Source organism: Gossypium hirsutum, chromosome A01 (assembly GCF_007990345.1).
Source record: "Gossypium hirsutum isolate 1008001.06 chromosome A01, Gossypium_hirsutum_v2.1, whole genome shotgun sequence".
In the NCBI taxonomy this organism is placed as follows: Eukaryota; Viridiplantae; Streptophyta; class Magnoliopsida; order Malvales; family Malvaceae; genus Gossypium; species Gossypium hirsutum.
The window spans coordinates 103,161,069-103,175,543 of NC_053424.1; the positions used below are offsets into that span (position 1 = coordinate 103,161,069).

General features: G+C 32.4%; 2 protein-coding genes across 3 annotated transcripts; one reads left to right on the plus strand and one right to left on the minus strand.

Annotated features, from left to right (window-relative positions):
• Positions 1-4,580: 4,580 nt before the first annotated feature.
• LOC107894983 (F-box protein At1g67340) lies at positions 4,581-6,712 on the plus strand. 2 transcript variants are annotated; one of them, XM_041112087.1, is made up of 4 exons: positions 4,581-4,754; positions 4,870-5,250; positions 5,341-5,503; positions 5,679-6,712. In XM_041112087.1, the coding sequence occupies exons 2-4, from the start codon at positions 5,009-5,011 to the stop codon at positions 6,444-6,446; spliced, it is 1,173 nt and encodes a 390-aa protein (XP_040968021.1). In that variant the 5' UTR covers positions 4,581-4,754; positions 4,870-5,008; the 3' UTR covers positions 6,447-6,712. The 2 variants fall into 2 exon arrangements, with proteins under 2 accessions (XP_040968021.1, XP_016675635.1); XM_016820146.2 differs by having other exon boundaries at positions 4,581-5,250.
• A 753-nt stretch (positions 6,713-7,465) lies between these two features.
• On the minus strand, positions 7,466-9,601 carry LOC107894984 (REF/SRPP-like protein At1g67360). The gene is made up of 4 exons (XM_016820147.2): positions 9,361-9,601; positions 9,055-9,288; positions 8,513-8,987; positions 7,466-7,862 (listed from the first exon to the last, which is right to left on the minus strand). Exons 1-4 carry the CDS (start codon positions 9,367-9,369, stop codon positions 7,798-7,800), a joined length of 783 nt encoding a protein of 260 aa, XP_016675636.1. The 5' UTR covers positions 9,370-9,601; the 3' UTR covers positions 7,466-7,797.
• Between the last annotated feature and the right edge of the window lie 4,874 nt (positions 9,602-14,475).

The following is a 14,475-nucleotide window of genomic DNA, read 5'->3' on the forward strand; positions in this document are numbered from 1 at the left end:
CTTGTGAAGCTGACTGATATTTTGTGGATCTTTCGAAATACCTTGCACAAACCCAAACTTTGATTTCACTAGTGAGAGTGTTGCCACTCAATGATGTGGAAACAAATTATGGACACTGTGCCTTGAAAATATACAGCTCAAAAGCAGTCTAAAGTATAGTGGCAAACATCCTGTTGTCTAGGTATGGCATACATAAAACTAGATATTTATACATATACAATTATTTTCATTAATAAGAATAATGAATTGCATCGAATGCGAATACAACATCAACATACCTCTTCACTAGCTCATCAATCAGTTTCTTATTGCATCCTAGCAAAGTCCCTTCTATAACACGTATGATCCAAACAACCCTTACATTTGTTCAAAATTGTCAATGCCAAAAGGGATTATAAATGTTTGTAATTGAATACATCTTAAGATATTATATACAATTATACTTTTAACTTCTATGGAAAGGGAACTCCTATTGATGGGAAGGATAAATGTTAATCGTAACATTCGTATCTATTCCCATTTTTGAAAAAGTAGACATCAATCGTTTATTTCACTGATCAATTCTCAAGTTGCCCTATAAAGTGCCCTATATAAATATGTTAAATTTCAATTTAATGTACCAGATGTCTCAAAATACTCTAATAAAAGAAGATACATGGTATGGACCTTCTTGACAGACTTGTCAGGCAACAACATTCCTCTTACCATATAAAGTATTTGAGCTCTAACATATCAATCAATCTCATAGACTTGTCCGACAACAACATTCAACTTACCATATAAAGCATTTGAGCTCTAACATATCAACCAATCTCCTTCACAATTGCATGTGGTGGAAGGCTCGGTTTGGCAAGCCTTTTAAACCATTTGCATTTCACCCGATTCCCTTTCAATTTGTTCTCGTCCTTAAACAGAAGGACATCTAATAACCAATCTCACTCGTATGCAATGTCGATGTTACTTGCTCCAATTACACTTGTCCATCGATTGGAATGTTGGTTATTAAAGCGATATCTTCTAGTATTATAATTTCTTCTCTACATGAAAAATGTAATGTAGGCATTTTCGACCCTCCATCTTTCTAATAAAGTGAAAAGCAACTCTAGTATCATAATAGACTTTGTCTTTATTGATGCCACATATAAACCAACACTCTTGAACCGGCCTACAATACGTCTATTGACCTTAGAGAATTTTAGATTATATCTAGTACAAATAACTTGATCTTTTTACTTTTTAAAATATGAAAAAAAATTTTAATTTTACAACATCTAAAAAATATTTCCAAAAAGTTATAAAATTTTAAAAAAATTGAGTTGAAAATTTTACCATGTTGATGATATAATTTTCCTAAAATCTTGATACAATCATTATTCTCCTAAAAAAAGTAAAAGATAAAATTTCTTTTTGGGGAGTTTGAGAATATTTTTTGTTGGAAGAACAAAAAAGAAATAGGTGAGGTTTTTATTGGAGAGAGTTTGTTGTAATGGTTGTAAACTTCTTTGTATTCAATGGGTTACTCAGTACAAAGGACAAATAAAGGTTTTAGTCAGACTTCAGAATAAAGGTTTTAGTCAGACTTCACAATTTAGAATTGGACAATCATGAGTTGAATTTTTGTTTTTGGTACTGAATGAAGCGCTAAATTATAAGGGAAATTGAAAACAAGTCCTTACATCAGCACCAACTGTTGCCCATTTTATTGGCTCCATATATGCTATTAACATCGAGCCCATTTCTTCAAGTATATAAGCATTGTCTAGTCTTTTAATACCTTCAACTAGTGGCCTAATCTTATAGTTGTAAGTCGAAACCTTGCCCTCTAGGATATGTTGAAGCACTTTGCAGTTATTTTTCAGAATCTCACTTCTACTTCCCTCCTGTTTGCCTGAATCATTGCCTCACGAACCGCGAACAATGTTGCCTGTTGGAGGTCTTCTATTTACAATGTTTTATTAAACAGGAACATCAATTGTTCATTTCTATGCCTGCCCTTCCTTGTTCTCCTAGTAATCAGACTAAAGTAGTATTAAAACAATCTTATTTCAATCTTTGAAACCTCTCTCTTTTTCCTTTTGATTATGAATATTAAAGGCTCCTCTCCAACTATCGCTCAACTCCTTGGCTTTGTGAATTGTAGTTTCTACCTTAGCCTTTGTTCCCTGAAAATATCATTCATTTTTCTGCAACCATATGTTCCACAATATGCTTATCTGCTTTGAATTTCAAAACCATGTCCTTTGACATCATGGAAGTATTGGTCCTTTGAAATCTCTAAAAATCATATTGTTGATTGTAGTTTAAAATCCTCTCTTAACATGCACTCTTATAGTGATTTTACATCAATACATGTTAAGATATCTCTAAAAATATATATATTTAAATTACATCATAATAAATAATAAAAAATCACAATAATCAAGTTCAAACAACCAACGAAATCCGTTGGTGCAATGAAGAAAGAAGAAGGGTGAGCAATACTGCAGTACAACGATGTTAACTTACCGCATCTAGAAGGTAAGTTATACTCGAACTTTGACATCCAAAATATTTAGATGAACCAAAATCGGCTACGGCAATTGCCGGGCACATTATAATTCCATAATATATGTATATGTATATTTTAGAAAGAAAAATAAAAGGAAAAGGGGTTGGCGCTCCAAAAATGTGTGTTTTCTTCCTTATTCACCTCGAGAAAACTGGAAGTGGAGACAAGTGGGCTCCGCGTGGCATGATAGAAGTGGTCGACATCACTTCTTGAGATCCACGTCATTCCTTTTCACTTTTTCTATCTTTTTCTTTTTTCTTTTTGGTTTAAATCTTTCTTTTCACTAAACTTTAATAATATGATTTTTATTTTAATAACCAAAGTGTAACTCTATTTGAGGGTTTCGACTAATTTAAGAATTTTATTATTCGATCATTCAAAAATATTCTATATTAGATCAAAACATTTTATTTAATCAGATTAGTATTATAAAATAATGAAAATAGTAATAATGATATCAATTGACAAATACTAGACTAAATTATAATGTTTTATGTAGAGGATATTTATCTTTTTTTTAATGCATAGTAATATTGACAACGAATTATATGTGTTACAAGTCATGAATTAAAATTTATGACCAATACTTGCATAAGTTTTATAAAGGTGAATTAATTAATGTTGAATTAATCGATTTGTGAAACATAAGAAAAAATCTATTTATTTAAAATTTTGGTGGCTCAATAAAATATTACAGTAAAATTAGAGTTATAAAAGTAAATATTGTAAAATTTAAGGGATAATATTGTATAGAGTTTAAATCATTTAAGACTCTCATTTTGTAGATAGACACTAACTTCAGTTATTGATATAACTCAATCTGTATCGTTGGATTTGAGGGAACTTGATCATAAATAGGGATATTTACTTCATTTGTAATAATTTCATTCATAGTTATTGAATATATTTGAGAGCATTTACTTAAACATTTTATTTGCATTATTTTTTTGTGGCTTTTTAGTTTTTTTGTTGCTCATTCGCTTTAAGTTTGTTTCCGCTTTATTTCGATATTTTGGAGAAAAATTTTGAAAGTAAGTCTAATTTAAACAAATTTGAAAATAATAAATTGCCAATACCATACGAGTTATGAGACTAAAAATCTAATCTCGTAAAATAAACACATGATTGAAGGTGAAATTTAATAGAATGTTTTAAGTTCAAGAAGAAATTAATCTATTTAGTATAAAAGTGACGATTTAATTTTGAAGCAAGTAAAGTGATTTTTTAAAGATAAAGTAAAGAGATATCTTAAACGCTGATATCCTTGGACGCTAAAAACTACTTATTTATCATGTTTTAAATTGCATTATTATGGTTATAGTTTAAAAAAATAAAAAAATAATTTATATAGATCATAAAACCAACTTTATCCAAAAATTATCACAGTTGATAAGTAACTATGTAAAATTAAAATTGCTTGATTTTATAATAAAATCTACTTTTTTGCTAAATTTATAGTACAGGGATCCGTTCAAACTTTACCATTATTACTTGGTCTCTTATAAAACTTCAGGGGTAACTGGTAAAAGTAAAACAAGTAGTGGTAGGGTTGAAGTAAGATTGAGATTTTACTTCTGTTTTAGTTAATTAAAAGGGCAAAGACGGAAAAAAGAAACTTGGAAATAAATGGGCAAGTAATAAAACAAAGGAAGAGTAACTGAACATTTGTTCGTGCTGATTCATACGTTTGACCTCCTTATAGTCGTAGAACCCTGAGTTTGTAAACAAGATGGAAGGTTTCCCCCATCCGCAGCCAAAGAGCGTGGCAATCACTTTCGAACCAAGATCCCAAAACGGTCGGCGGTGTTCACGCGCCGGAATTACGTTGATTAATTTCTTTTTAAACAATAGCAAAACTGAATTACAGAAAAATAACCGAAGTTAGTTGTTTTACTTGCAACAAATTTAACCGCTTTCAAAACAAACCCACAAGCATTTTTCTTTCACCTGCACCAATTAATAAATATATAAGAGATGATAAGGTAAATCCATTTCTTTTTACCTCTCTTAGCTACCTCTTTCATATGTCTTCTTCAAGTTCAGGTAAAAAAAAAAGAAGGGATAAAAACAGTGCTCAGAGTTTTTTTTTCCCTTGATTTCATCAGTATTAAACCCGATGACGAAACAGAGGATCTGGGTCAACGGAGTTTGACCGTAGAAACTATTACTGTCCAGGGTTAAGAATGTAATTAAGCGTACCAAACAGGTGTTTCACTGTTTATTTAATATTTTTATTTGATTCGGTTCTGTCCTCGTTGTTGTTTTTATTTGATCTCTTCCTTTTAAGGCTTTGTTTGTGTCTCCCCATTCTTTTATATAAGGTTCCAGTTTTTATGTCTCTCGAGCCGCTAAGGGAAAGAAAAGAAGATCGAGAAAGTAAAAGGCTGATGATGAATGCACAGATTTTAAGATCATCTGGGTAGATTGATTTCCGATGTAGTGATAGAGAACGAGAGAGAAATGAGAACAAGGAGAGGGATTTCTTACCCCAGAGCCCATGTTTGTTTAGATGACATAGTTTTTGAAAGGAGGGATTTCGCCGGTGATAATATGGCTTGCCGGAAACGGCGAAGACTCTCGCCGGGTATTGCCGGAAAGAGAGATTTCTTTGATGTTTTGCCCGATGATCTTGTCATTTCTATTCTCTCCAAACTAAGCTCTACCGCGGCTTGCCCTTCCGATTTCGCCAACGTTTTGATTGTGTACGTCGACTTGCTTGTTTCTGAGGGGAAAGTTTGGGTTTTATTCATTTATTTTTCTTACTAATTTTTATTTATTTGTTTGTTAAACAGATGCAAGAGATTGAATAGTTTAGCAGTTCGTCCTCTGGTATTGTCCAAAGCCTCTCCAAAAATGTTTGCCATTAAAGCCAAAAGCTGGTCGGAGTCAGCTCACAGGTTCTTGAAGAACTGCGCTGATGCCGGAAATGCTGAAGCTTGTTACACGCTCGGCATGGTGAATTTCTGAAAAAGAATATATTTTTATTTTACTGCCCGATACTTTTTTTTTGGTTACTAAAATTTATTAAGTTTATATACTTTTTTTTTGGTTACTAAAATTTATTAAGTTTATATTCAAGAACAATAATATAAACATTCTCTAACGAGTTAACTGTTATGATTTGCAACAGATTCTTTTCTACTGCTTAGAAAATCGAGGGAGTGGAGCCTCTCTTATGGCTAAGGCGGCGATTAGCTCCCACGCGCCAGCGCTTTACTCCTTAGCTGTGATTCAATTCAATGGCAGCGGCGGTTCCAAAAACGACAAGGATCTTAGAGCCGGTGTGGCCTTGTGCGCTCGTGCTGCTTTTCTTGGCCACATCGACGCCCTCCGTGAGCTCGGTCACTGCCTACAGGACGGGTACGGCGTTCGACAAAACGTCGCCAAGGGCCGTCGGTTTCTTGTCCAAGCCAACGCCCGAGAGCTAGCGACGGTTTTATCATCAGCGGCTACTTCTAACAACTTTACGCGGTCTTGGCTCACGTGGAGCCCACACCCCATCCCGCATCCTAACCCTCGCCATAACCACCGTCATCAGGCCGTGCCGGGATGCCCGTTGCTGAGCGATTTTGGATGCAATGTGCCGGCTCCCGAGGCGCATCAGTCTAGCAAGTTCTTAGCAGAGTGGTTCGGGGCTCGGGGCGGGGTACCAGGCCCGGGCTTGAGGTTATGCTCCCACGTCGGTTGTGGGAGGCCGGAAACAAGAAAGCACGAGTTTCGGAGGTGTTCCGTTTGTGGGGCTGTGAATTACTGCTCACGCGCTTGCCAAGCGCTTGATTGGAAGCTGCGCCACAAAGCCGAGTGCGCGCCAGTAGAGCGATGGCTTGATGAAGAAGGCGATGGTGGCGAGGGTAACGGTGCGGTACATGGGAACGATGACGTCATCGCCGAAAGTTAAAAACGATTAACTGCTTATGGTAATTAATTTTTTACTATTAGGTTTAAGGCCACGAGAAGAAAAAAAAAGTGGAAATGGAGAACAGGAGGCCAGTTTTGGTTGGGTATTTGGAGGTTAAAAATCAACTTTTAAGATGACGATAGTCGCTGAAACGACACAGTTTAGTTCTATGTGGATTGTAAGAGGAGGGGGTTAATCGGAAAAATGGTCCCACTTGTACACTATAGAGCCCATGTTCAGCTTAATTTCGGTAATTTCTAGTCTTATATTCCTTTCTCCTTTTTCTTTTTTTTTTCAATATTAACATAATTTTGGAAATTGGACTGCTTGCTTAGATCAAATTGCCATAAACTTTAATTTGATTCACAAAACAAAATTCGAAACCGTATCTAATATCCAAAATCATTTAAGATTTTAAACTGAAAAAATGTCGAAACTATTACAATTTTTGTTCCAATGAAGACAATGTAATTACTTGTAGATTTCTTGTTAAGGACGGAAGTTGACTTTTATTTATTCTAGAAATTCCAATTATGCTTAGACTATGCTTAACTTAATCAATTTACTTTTTATACTTTAATTTGATTTTTTTAATCTTATAATTTTCATTTTTAAATTTAAATCTCAACACAAATGATAAATTAAATTAAATAATATTTTTAAAATTTTAATGCGACAAGCACATTATCAAATGTATAATTCTATGTTAGCTTATTATTTTTATGTAATAATCACAAAAGAATCACGTCTTATAATGGACTTAATGGATATTTGAGTGAAATTTCAAAATACAAAAAAGTAGTGTCTAAAACAATAAAATTAGAGAACATATATTCACAACTTATGCATAGTACAAGACTAACAATAGAATTTGATCTAACGAAAAATTGAAATTTCAAACCTCAAAAAGTATAATAATTAAAATCGTCCAAATTAAATAAATTACATCCCTAATTTAAGGGGTGGGGTAGAAAATAATTTAAGTGGAGGCTAGAATTAAATTATAAAAATTTGAAGGATAAAAAAAATACTTTTATCATTATACTAATTCATAATTTTTAAAATTTTTACGATACAAAGTTATTTTACGGTTGAGAGAGGGGCAAGGGCAATGCCCCTTATATTTTCCCTGCCTAATTTATGCTTAATCCAAAGCCTAATAGCAAAATTTGGATTTTATATATAACAAATTGATACTGACTTGATAAATGAAATTATGAAAATATATTGGGATATTGAGAAACCCAATTATTTGTGGTATACAAAAACAAAATAAGCAGCACCCTTGGCTTTGTAGCATTTTCTCAAACAAGACATTTGGAAAATCGAGTATTGCTAAAATGGACCAAGGCTAGGAGGAAAGTCTGACCATATCTTTTGCTTGTGCAGCTGCGCCATAAAACAAAGCTAGTGAATCTGAAAATGGAACAAAATAACATTCTTTTAACCATCACATCCTGTTCTTCTCCTTCATTTGATTGTAACGCTTATAACTAGTGCAATTATATAAATCAAATTGGGCAGTATAGTAAATTTGGTTTGGGCCTTCTTTATCAACCAAATTGGATCCAGTGCTTTCTTAGGAACAGGATTCTACTTCTACATTCAATTCAATCTTTTTTATTGTTGGTTCACGTCATCTTTGCCTATCATATAATATTGATTCACTTTTTTGCTATTAATTCTTACTATTTTCAGTGTTGAGAAAGAAGAGTTAAGCAAAGTCTCTCTCGAGGAAGGTATATGATGTTAAGATGGTGTCTAGTGCTATAGTTGTTGGATAAGCGAACAATCTTATTCAAAAACGAAGAATTGAGCATCAAACTAGCCATAAATCCAGAGATTAAACACCAAATAAAAGCATGCACCTAAATGAGCAATTCATATTTGATTTATACATTGCAAAGAGTTAAAATAAGCATCCAACTTTACAATGGCGGAACCGTCAAATATAAAATATTTGATTTATGAGCATTTTTTTAAAGAGAAAAAAGTTATGATTTAGAGCATCAGATTCTTGAGTTCATGAGACGAGACGAGACAAACCAAAGAAAAAGCTCCCTAACCTGAATCCGAATCGGAACCCGAACCCGAACCAGAATCGGAATCCGATTTACGAGTGTCGGCAGTGACATGTGCTTTGTCCTTGGCTTCAGCTTGCTTGACAGCCTTTCTCAGCTCACCAACCGGAATCAATGGCAGATACGCAAACACAGGATATCCTTTCCCGCTCAAGTCTTTAACCAAACAGTTATACTTATCGGACAAATTCGAAGCTGTGGGAACGATCTTCTCTGCAACCGAGTGGAAAGCAGAACTGCGATTCAGTTTTACCCATACCTTGGTTGAGCTAACCAGAACCAGCTGCTTGTACTCGGTCGCGGCGTAGTGCAAAGCGCCGCGCGCACCGTTGGTTCGAGCCTCGTCGATTAATTTGTGAGCCTTTTGTGCTGCCATGTGAACCAAATATTTGGCTTGGTTCACCATTTGCTTACCCGCTGGTGGGACATGCTCGTCATATTTCTGTGAAGCCTCATCTACCTGCGCGGTTGTTATAATATTTTAATCGAAATTAAACAAAAGAAAGAAAGAAAGAAAAAGCCGATACCTTGGAATCAAGAAAAACAAGAAGATGATCGGGAACGTCCTTATATTTCTCGTAGACGGGGCCAACGATGGCGGCGACAGCAACCTCGACAGTCCCAACGGTGGACCATAACGGACCAGAATTCTGTTTAGCATACCCGTAAAGATTCGAGACGTAAACCAGAGTGCGGATCGCAGCCACCCTCACGAAAGCTATGTGCTTCAGGCCGTGCTTCTTTTTCTCAAACTCTACCTCCTAAAAGAAACAATTAAAAAATATATAAAGAACATTTTGAAGACGTTAAAAGAAGAAAGAAGCCGGAAATACCTTTTCCATGGTGGCCAGCTTTTCTTTTCTGATCTAAGATTGTTAGGGCTTTGTTTGCGTTTTTGTTTTTCAGTTTTCAGAAATGCGGTTAGTGCGTGTAAAGGGGGTTTGTTGCGTTATTATTTTATGGATCAACGTAATCTGGATCGTTAATCAGATCCAACGCTGAATATTTGATCAAATGGATGAGGGATATTATGGGCTTCGTGATGGAGAGCTGGAAAGCGCTTTCCTCGTGGAGATCGTAATATTTCTTGGCAATAAGAAACATATAGAAATAGTATATGATTTTTTCTAATAAAATGGCATGTTTAATTTTACACCGTTAAATTATGAATAGTATTTTTTTATTTTAATCACTTAATTAAAAAATATATAATTAGATTATTACATTATTTAAAAATTTTTATTTAAATTATTAAATTATTAAAAAATTTATTTTAAATCATTATAAAGGCATAATTAAGAGGATTGGCAGGGGCTAACCCCCTAAAATAGAAAACTATCCATTTAAGTTTTTTTAAAAATTTTAAAATAGTAAAAATAAAATTACACTTTGTCATCTTAAAAATTATAAAAATTTGATTTAATTCTTTAAAAATTATAAAAATATAGGTTATTAAAAATTACAATTTAATTTCGGTCCCCCTAAAGAAAATTTCTGACTTCTCCCCTGAGTTAGACTGTTAAGCTTTTTAAAAAAAAAAACTAGTTTAGCCAGTCAGCTCCAAGTGACGATTCGACGATCGGTACATTGAACCAATACCCATCAACGAGTAAAACATACCTTAAATTCAAGTCAATTTGATAACCATTGCTGAAGATCAGAGAAAAATTGTATGCATTTTAGTTCACATATTTGTAAAATTCAAAGATATATTATGAAGAAAAACTGAAAAGTAGAAGAGAAGAAAAAGATAAAGCTTTTGATTTGTACAGGGAATATGAATATTGAAAGACATATAAAATTTATTTAAACAGTTTAATGACTTAAATAAATTTTTTTTAATAATTTAATGATAAATTATAACGTTTTTAAGTTAATTCATTAAAAAGAAGTTACCCATAATAACTAATGAGTAGTTTACTCTTATTTCTTATTTTCTAGTTTTTATCCATAAAGTGGATAAGCATAATTTCGTATCTCTGAACTTTCTGTTTTCTTAATTATAGTCTGATAGGGACCCTTACGTGGGAAGGGTTTGGAGTATATTTGACATGTAATTAATGTAAATTTGCTGCCCGCTTCGACACGTATTGCGATGCATCTTGAAATTGCGATTCGAATGTGATCTGAATTATTGATTCTTAACGGATTCATATTACCCACTCGAATATTTACCGTCTAAATCCGTATTATGTATTAACAGATTTAGATTATAAATTCAAATATTTGAATCCATGATTTATTATACATAAAATTATATTTTAACTATCAATACTTATTTTAAATTCTACTTATAATTTACACATTAATAAATATGATATAAAATATAATAAAAGTATTTTCCAAAATTAAATATAATAACTAATAATAAAATTAAAAGTAATTATTATAAATATGGTTAAATGTTTTATTAGAAAAATATTTTTTTAATATCTTATTCTCTTTTTTATGATAATATATTATTCTTTTAAATCTTATTGTAGACAGAAAAAAATTTTAGGCCAATTACAAAGCGTCACGTGTCAAACCAAAATTACTGTGGGTCAAACTGAAATTATCATGGAATGAAAAATAATGACATCATGTATGTATCACAATTATTTTCTTTAATTAATTTAAATTAACTAAGAGATAAATATTAAAAATTTCTATTATAACTAATTAAATTTAAATATTAAGTGATAAGATTAAATAATTATTTTATCTCTATATTATTTAAATTAATAAGAGATAAATATTAATTAAAAGAGTTTAGTTCTTGTAGAACACTCAAAGGAGAAGTGAAATTCTATAAAAACTCTCTTTTATTCAAATGACTAACTGGTCTAACATCAAATGTAGTAGTTATTCTAGGTCATTTCCACACTTAACGAGTTTCTTTTCTAATCATTTTATAATTAATTATTACATTTTCAGTATTAGTAGGTTAGGAACTAAAAGTTAATAAAATAAGCGTTTTTACACTTTTTTACTATTTTGATGACTCCTAAGGTCGATTCGGGTCTCGTGAGTGACTAATGAGCTAATTGTGTAGGATGTCAATTTAGGTCCAATAATGCAAGGAATGAAGATCAGGCCGCGAGACAAAGAGCCCGATAAGCCAACAAAGTTGCCAAGGTTGAAATACATTTGACGTTGTGACGGGGAGCTTTCTTTCATCATGACGATGCAACGATTAGGGGAGGCAATTCATGGTGGCGATGTCATGAAAAGGAGGCTCCCACTTCATGACGACACTTAGATGGTAGGCCAAAATGAAGCTGATTTCCTTGGATGAAACTTTTGAGATATTTCCATATTTAGACCCTAGCTTTTAGCAGAATATTTTATTTATTGGTATCTAAGTGTATCTAGGGTTGACTCGTCACCAAGACAGCTGTTGCCTATATAAACAACCTTAGGGTCATCGGAATTGTAAGTAGAATTAGACAGACAATTTTTTGTATTTAGTTTTCTTTGTATTTTATTTTTATGTTCGTTTAGTCAGAACTTTTCTATTACGATGTGAAGACAATTGCAAACGAAAATTGCTCTAGGATCGCGCTTCAATATATGTATTCATAAGCATTCTCTTATCTTTTCTCTTCTCTTCTTTTATTTATGTTTTGTTAATTCGGCCGATTAATCATTGTATAAGTATTAGAATAGATTATTGTACTTATTTTATATTTGATTAATAAGCTAATTTATTTGTTAAGTAATTCTTTGTCTGATTTGATAATTTATTTAAGGATACTTAGTACATTAATGAGTGATGCCCCTAATAGAATATCGAGACAGGTGAGACTGGAAAGGTATCCTGTCGTGTATAACTTGTGCCAAACGGTGAGACTGGAAGGGTATCTGTATGCTTAGGAAGAGACTGAAAGGGTGACTTAGGTGGTAATCCTTGGTGAAGATAAATTGCGAGGGTAGTCTTAGCTAAAGGTGATAAATAACTCAATCTAGGATAATTAATTATTTAATTAGATAATTAGGGATTTAATCGATCATAGGCTAGAGGCTCGCATTGTCGACACTAGGAATAGAAAAGTCCATTAGGTTAGTTTAGGTTTAGTAATTTAATTATTTTAATAAATATTTTAATTTGGATTAATAGTACTAATTCGTGACTCGATTAGATTAGTAATTATTTTCTGTAATTAATTTAATAACAATTTTGTTAGCTCTGAAGGATCAACTTGAGATCGACAATAGGGAGGTTGAATCGACCTTTTAGAAGTTGTGGTGGAAGCAACAAAAATTGTGCAACAAAGGACACAATGATTTATAGTGGTTCAGCCCCAATTGTTTACTCCACTACCTTAGCTTTCCACAACAAAGGATTTTCCGAAATTCACTAATTTAACAACCTTTGAGGAGAAGGTTTAACCTTACAATCTCTTTTAAGACTTATACCCTAAAATCTTAAGATACAACTCCCTTAAGGTTTCTACCCAAACATTAAGAATAAATCCTCTCTAAAAAAAGATACAAATAAGCAAACAAAGAAAACAATTCTCACAAGATCAAGATGTTTGCTAACTAAGCACAAATACAAAGAAGAACACTTGAGCTAAATGAATACAATGAAAGCTCATAAGTGCCTACAAGAAAATGTATGAAAGAATTAAGCTTTAGGTTGTTTTGATTTATCTTTAAACTTTTCAAATTGCTCTTCATGTTGCTAGAACTTTGGAAGATGGTATTTATACACTCTAATTGATTTCCAACCATTTTGGTTGTTGTGGAAGTAAATATAGCCATTGGGGGATGAAATGCCAGGTCATTAACTGCACCTACAGCAACGAGTATCAATACCTACTAAAAGGGTATTGATATTTTTTATAATTAATGCATATTTCAGTGACCGTTGGAGTAGGAATATCGATACCTTATGAAATATATCGATATCTTAAGAAAAGTATTGATACCGGATTGATACCTACAAGGGTTTGAAAGAAACGAAATGTCAATTTGGCATCGATTATCAGAGGGGTATCAATATCTTGTAAAATATCGATACTTAGACAAAAAAGTATTGATACTTTTTTTGTCCTATAGCAATTCTAACTTGTTTAAAAATGGTTAAAACATATTTGAAGATGTTTGACTCAATTGAAACCATTCCAACTTGATTTTATCAAATTGCTCAACTTTACTTTTATTCAAAAACACTTTAATTTTTTTATATCAAAACATATTATCTAATAAGGGTTAGTTTAACAATTTCCCCCTTTTTGATATAACAAAACATTTTGTAAATTTTTTTTTGAATAGATTACTCTCCTTTAATAAAAGTCATTTTCAATTTAAACTCCCCCTATATAAAAATCATTTTCAATTTAAGGCATAAATATTTGGAGCATAAATATTTGAAATAAGCACAAATTTGACATTCCTTTTGATTTGAAAAGTTGATCACTAATCTTGTCATATAAGCAATCAGTCAACTATTAAAATTTACCTCTCTTCTCCCCCTTTTTGTTATATTAAAAAAAACAATAAAGCTCTCAAGAGGAAAAGAAAGTGGTTAGTTGAAAGATAGATATTAAACATAAAGAACTAATGAACTACCATACCAATCAACATTAAGGTGTAATTTACCTACAAACATAGAATTAAGTTTTGGTACCCAATATCTTTTGGGTCCATAATCATTAGTCTTCAAAATCCTCGTCCCTTTAGGTATCCATTTTTAAAGAGCTTCTTTGTCTTGAGTAGCATTAAGTCCTTTAGGGACCCATACACTTTTAACACATTTTTTCTTGTAAAATCTTGAGGGACCTCTATGTTTATAGTAATTAAAGCTATTTTTAACAAAGTTTTGTTTTAAATTTTCTCATTTTTCAAAAACTTTGTTGGAGTGAACTTTTTCACTCTTAAGCAACTAAAGTTACTTTTGATGATCCTCATGAACTTTTGAAAGTAGATTATGCAAGTCTAAATTTTTCTTTTCAAAGTCATTA

Excerpts from the sequence above, each read along its gene's own strand:
- LOC107894983 (XM_016820146.2), top strand. The coding sequence starts at position 5,009 with ATGAGAACAAGGAGAGGGATTTCTTACCCCAGAGCCCATGTTTGTTTA. Across the intron at positions 5,251-5,340 it reads TTCGCCAACGTTTTGATTGT|ATGCAAGAGATTGAATAGTT; the intron begins GTACGTCGACTT and ends TTTGTTAAACAG. Across the intron at positions 5,504-5,678 it reads CTTGTTACACGCTCGGCATG|ATTCTTTTCTACTGCTTAGA; the intron begins GTGAATTTCTGA and ends GATTTGCAACAG.
- LOC107894984 (XM_016820147.2), bottom strand. Across the intron at positions 8,988-9,054 it reads TTGTTTTTCTTGATTCCAAG|GTAGATGAGGCTTCACAGAA; the intron begins GTATCGGCTTTT and ends ACAACCGCGCAG. Across the intron at positions 7,863-8,512 it reads GGGTTCCGATTCGGATTCAG|ATTCACTAGCTTTGTTTTAT; the intron begins GTTAGGGAGCTT and ends TTCCATTTTCAG.